This window comes from Ictalurus punctatus, chromosome 1 (assembly GCF_001660625.3).
Source record: "Ictalurus punctatus breed USDA103 chromosome 1, Coco_2.0, whole genome shotgun sequence".
In the NCBI taxonomy this organism is placed as follows: domain Eukaryota; kingdom Metazoa; phylum Chordata; class Actinopteri; order Siluriformes; family Ictaluridae; genus Ictalurus; species Ictalurus punctatus.
This window is the reverse complement of record NC_030416.2, coordinates 35,110,792-35,116,791: the sequence shown is the minus strand read 5'-3', so window position 1 is coordinate 35,116,791 and position 6,000 is coordinate 35,110,792. Positions and strand designations below refer to the sequence as shown.

General features: G+C 48.5%; 1 protein-coding gene across 1 annotated transcript in view; it reads left to right on the top strand.

Moving 5' to 3' along the window:
* The first annotated feature begins 1,082 nt into the window (after positions 1 to 1,082).
* The window catches only part of gpr158a (G protein-coupled receptor 158a), a 115,367-nt gene continuing 110,449 nt past the window's right edge, over positions 1,083 to 6,000 (top strand). Inside the window, exon 1 of the mRNA XM_017492885.3 lies at positions 1,083 to 2,255. Within this exon, the coding sequence (XP_017348374.1) occupies positions 1,513 to 2,255 (743 nt within the window). The 5' untranslated portion in view covers positions 1,083 to 1,512. The remainder of the gene's footprint in view (positions 2,256 to 6,000) is intronic.

Genomic DNA, 6,000 nt, shown 5'->3' with positions numbered 1-6,000 from the left:
GAGATGATCCATAAAAGGTCTGGAACCAAGATGAACTTCCACCAAAGTGATGAAAAGGACAAAGAGTGGAGAAAGAACGGATCTGCTCCAAAACATGATCCAAAACATACAAGCTCATCTGTGAAACATAGTGGAGGTAGTGTCATGGCTTGGGCTTGCATGGCTGCTTCTGGAACATTCTCACTAATCTTTACTGATGATGAACTCATGATGGTAGCAGCAGAATGAATTCAGAAGTTAACAGAAAGAATTGACAGAGAAACGCATCCAAATTAATCAGCAGGAACTTCCTCATGCTGCAAGACAACGATCCAAAACACACTGCCACCTCAACAGAGGACTTCATCAGGTTTTAGACTGGACGAGTCAATCTCCAGACCTTAACCCGGTTGAGCAGCATTTCACCTCCTGAAGAGGAGACTGAAGGGAGAAACCCCCCGAAACAAACAACAGCTGAAAGAATCTGCAGTAAAAACCTGGAAAAGCTTCACAGATTAAATAAAAACAAGAGTTCGGTGATGTCGTGAGTCACAGGTTTGATGCAGTTATTGCACGCCAGGGATATTCGACCAAATATTACGCGTTATTTACTTTCATTTACTTCAAGACCGGTCTGTTCCATTACTTTTGCTCATCTAAAAACGGAGTGATCAGATACGAAAGGTGCCGTGTTCTAAGTTGTTTTACACGTCTAGATGTAAATATGAAATTCTGACACATCGTCTCATTCGTCTTTTGATTTCAAACCCAAATGTCTTCAGCGTATGGCGAAAACAATAGGACTGACCTTGCTGTTCCAATACTTTCGAACACATCGCGCAGTCACTAATTTTACACCTACAAAGCGCGCTTATGGAGTTTATCTGTTTATTTATTGTTTATTTATTAACACGTTGAGTTCAGCACGCTCCTCTGCTGGACAGCGCCTTGCGCGTGCCGGCCTGAGATAATTGGCAGGTGAATTATCCACACAGGAATCAGGGAGGGAGCGTCTGCATTAGCCAATCACATCACTCCGGGGGCGGGGCTTACACAACCAACGGTGTGCGCTGCCGTTGTCAGTGCTTTAACTGAAGCGCTGCTCGGAGGAGGGCGGAGTGTGTTTGCGAGGACACCGAGCCAAAATTATTATTTTTTAAAATTAATTCTATATTTTCTACAGAGCAGGAGACGGAAATCCGTTTCGAAGTCCGCATGGATTGGATGTGTTTATCTGAAATCTGATCTAAAGAAAGCGACGAAGCGACAGGATAGTGTTCCAACATCACACACAACATAAGATAGCAACGAGACAAATGTAAACGGTGTGTTAAGGAAAAACAACAACAACAACAACAAACAAACAAACAAACAAACAAAACCCCCCAACAAAACAGGAAGCAGGAGTCAGGTGGGAGTAAAGCCTCTACAGGTGCACGAGAAGAAAAAAAAAAAAAAAAACCGAGGATGCTGTGAAGGGTGACTAGAGATCGGTGAAGATCAGACGGTGAAGCTCGCGCAGGTTTAAAGGATATGGCGGTGATCAGACTGTCGCTGCTGCTGCAGGTGGGCTTCGTTGTGGGCGCGCACTGCTCGGCTCTCACACCGAGAACGGACGAGCATCAGCAGCTTCATCAGCATCAGCATCAGCATCAGCAGTTGCCGAGGGTCGTGGCTGCGTTTCTGCACACGGGCGACCCGTCTGCGCTCGAGCGCGCCAACTGCACCGGGAGGTACGAGCTGAGCGCGCTGCGGGCCGGGACGCGCGTGCACCCGCACCCCGCCGCCCGCCCCGCGCTACACGCTCTCACGTTCGCCGCCGGCTTCCTCCGGATGCTGCTGAGGGAGCGGGAGCGCGAGCGGAACCTCGTGCGCGACCTGGAGTGCTGCCGCGCGCTCGTGCGTAGCGTCGTGGACGGCGACGCCAGGATCCACCGCGCCGCCGTCGTGCTCGACGCGTCCGCGTTCTCCGGCTCCGCGGCTCAATGGCCGCGCGTCTTCCTCCAGGCAACGCGCCGCGGCGGAGAGATCGTGCTGCAGGACCTGTCCGCGTCGGCTCGCGACTTCTTCCGAAACGAGACCGCCGACACCGAGTGGTATCACGCGCACAGACGCAAGACGCGACACGGGGACGAGGGTCACGTGGCCGAGAGCACGCACGTGAAGTGGTCGGCTCCGTTCCTGGAGTGCGAGGCCGGGAGTTTTGTCCCTCGGTGGCTCCTGACCTTGTCGACCGGCTTTCACGGGATGAAGCCGAACCTGACGCCCGACTTCAGGTGAGGAGTCACGTGATGTCACTGTGCGTTTGAATTCATTCCTGAACTACTGCGCATGCTCACAAAGCTCTTAACACACCTGGGGCAGGTAACTCACGAGTCCTCGGTACCATCCTGACAGCTTTTCTCTTCACTTCATTATTCTGCATGCATCTCTTATCCAGAAGACTTATTTCAAATCGCACAAAGCGTCATTCTAAAGGAAAACGCCACACTGAAGCACATTCAATACGTTTATAATAAAATACCTCTGATGCCTTCCGTCATTCTGCTGCTACATTCTTGGGCCACGCTGTATCTTCATTATTCCTGTTAGAAGTTAGGGGTGGTGTGTTGCTCTGACGTCACAAGGGGGCGTTGTTATTGCTAGCGCACTTACTTAACAGAAGAAAAACAATATCCTCACGCCCATGTGATTAACGACATAGCAAGCGTAGAAGCAGCAGAGACGCTGGAATCAAAGTCCCAGAATCCATCGCAGCCGAGCGGCTCGGCTCGGCTAGTTAGCGACCTACGGAATGACGAGCGCGCCGGCGGTATTAGCATGAAAGTCGAAGCTTCGGAAGCCGTTTGAGCAGAGTGTACGGACGAGGAAGCGAGAAACCTGGACAGACTCAAAGACTAAAGCGCCGCTGCATCACTGTCTTTAAGTACTCATGATGCGAGGGCTAAATCCCATTACACCGCTATACTATCATCATGTAGTCGAAAGGCATCATGGGTAAAAAAAAAACGATTTCAGAATTTCATCACGAAACTAATTTCGGATGTCACTGAAGCTCATTAGATGATTGTCAAGATTAATATGCAAGTCATTTAGGGTATCGTTACGTCCTCTCGTTTTCCTGCGCCGCTAAAGCCGAATTTGGTCCCGTTGAATAAACAACCCCGCTAGCCTTGCGCTCCAGGTGGCCGCTCACGTGCCGCGTTTACGAGCGTGCTGTAATAGAAATGGAGCCGAGATCTCAGCAGGCTTCCAGGAACTGGGAGAGTACAATAAATAGTAAATAAATAAATAAATAAATAAATAAATAAACAGACAAACCCTCGATTGCATTCCTTGTGAATTCCCGCGAGACGTGAATGCGTAGGTTGAAATGCTGTGATGTCTTTTGATTTTGTTTCAGTCAGTGCATGTCGATACACCTATCTGCTCGTCCATCTTTACTGCTGTTTATCGGGTGGAGGGTGTTTCTAAAAATAGCTGCAGATGTGCAGATGAAGCAGCGTGAGGAACCCACCGGCACCGGCTAATTAATGCCTGCACGCATGACTTCACCGTGCACAGCGTTGTCTTGTGGAGATCATGCCGAATGCCCGTTTGGTTCATGGAACGCCAGGAAGACGTCCTCCGGGTTAGAATAGAACGGGCACGTTCGCGACGCAGACGACGGGAAGTTTTACGCGGCGTTAAGGGATCTCTCTGTGGCACGGATACCAGCGGAATGAGCGTCGCCGCGAACGCATTTTTACCGTTTAGTCTACCGCTGGTGTTTGACCGATGTCCGAGATTCGAAATGTTCGCAGGAAACGCCTTCGTACGAGTCGGAACAGATTTAAATTTCCCGAACGACTTGCGCTGAGCGTCTGTTCAAAATGGAAACGTTGTCCTGAGAATAAGAAGAAGAAAGAGCAGGGTGTTAATGAGTCTTTATCGGTCACGTATACGTTACAGCACAGTGAAATTCTTGTCTTCGCATATCCCAGCATGTCAGGAGGTTGGGGTCAGAGCGCAGGGTCGGCCATGATACAGCGCCCCCTGGAGCAGAGAGGGTTAAGGGCCTTGCTCAAGGGCCCAACAGTGGCAGCTTGGCAGCGCCAAACGCCCGACCTTCCGACCAGTAACCTTAAGTAGCCTTAAGTATTACTGCCCCCTAAAAAGTACCGTACGTTTTCCCGGTACAGTCAGTACTGTTTATTTTTGTAACTATCTCGTGACGAATCGGTTATTGGCAGGAAGGTACCGCCCGACTTAGCTACCGGTATCTGTGAAATCCCGTATCGGTCGAGCTCTAGCCGAAAGGTATGACTTCCTGCTTTTTAATAAATAAAAAACTTTAATCGTTGGCAAAGTGCTTCGCTGTAAGAGGAATAAAACACATGCAGTCAGAGGAAAATAATCCAGTTCAGAGTGGTAACACTAACTAACTCCGCTCCATCACACCACCCCCGTGTTGATTCATTTCCTTTAACAGCACAACACAACCAAGTGTTTCATTCCTCACGTGTTTAACGCACGCAGTACTGTTATCATGCGCGCTAAAGACGTCCGCGTTTTCCCTCGGACGGTATGGACAGCCGTTTTCTAAGATGCAGAGAAGGTTTCATGTGTCGTCCGTCCCCCACCCGGCAAATCCAATCCCAGAATTCCAGATAGCAAGCAGGACCTTTCTGCTTAAATCGAGACATCGCGATGATAATTCACTCTGCGATAACTGCTTCAGCGGCTATTGAAACATGACCAGCACTCGTGAGTCGACCTTAATTAAAAAATACGATAAAAATAAATAACATCAGACGGGATACAGAGTACAGTCCGGCGTTGGACATTTCGACCAAATGGGAACACGACCAAGTGGAAACGGCATGGTTTTAAGGCGTGTGTTTTTGGGAACGTGGACTCGGCCTCACGGTCAGAAGACGGATAGTGTAGTGATGCTGCGTCTTATGTTCTTCCTCTTCTCGCTGCGTTCTCCACGGGGAATAACCGTAACACGACGGCTAACGATGGAACAATACGACTGCTTCCTCCACACACACTAATTAATCCCACAGGTACCGGCGACTGTGGCGCAGGTTACCGTCTCTAACTGCATTACACTTCCTTATAAATCAGCACTGGACTCCGAATACAAACATAAAGCTCACGTTCGTGTATTAATCTGGGTTTTTACTTTTTTCAACATTATTATTATTATTATTATCATTATTATTATTATTATTTCAGATATTGATGTTAAGACTATAGGCGCACGGTGGCTTAGTGGTTAGCATGTATGCCCCACACCTCCGGGGTCGGGGGTTTGATTCCCACCGTGGCCCTGTGTGTGCGGAGTTTGAATGTTCTCCCCGTGGTTTCCTCCCCCAGTCCAAAGACATGCATGGTAGGCTGATTGGTGTGTCTAAAGTGTCCGTAGTGTATGAATGGGTGTGTGAGTGTGTATGTGATTGTGCCCTGTGATGGATTGACACCATGTCCAGGGTGTACCCCGCCTTGTCCCCGATGCTCCTGGGATAGGCTCCAGGTTCCCCGTGACCCTGAAGAGGATAAGCGCTATGGATATTAATGTTTTCTTACAAAAATATTATTCTACACTTATTTCTCTTTACATTGTAATGGTCATAATTGAGGAATAAAACACTTCAGGACATGCTGTTATAGGAGAATAATCACCTGTTTGTCTGTTACCAGCGCTGAAGTCGATTATATTCCTATAACAGCGTTTCCTGAAGTGTTTTATTCCACTTTGATGACGGCAATTGTGATACAAGTGTGAATTCTTGGTGCTTTGTAGCGCCCCTGTCGGCTGGTGATGTATTTAAAAGAACTCTTCTGAACATATGGTTGAAGATCGACTTCACACCCTGACCTACGGTTAAACTTTCGCTCAGCTGGTGCAGTTGACCCTCAAATTAATTCGACTAAATTCTTCCCGACAGTTAATCGACCGTCGGTTAATCATGACCATTCCTAGTCTTGGCGATCGGGATTCGCTTTGCCCGTGATTGATCCAGTGTTTTGTTT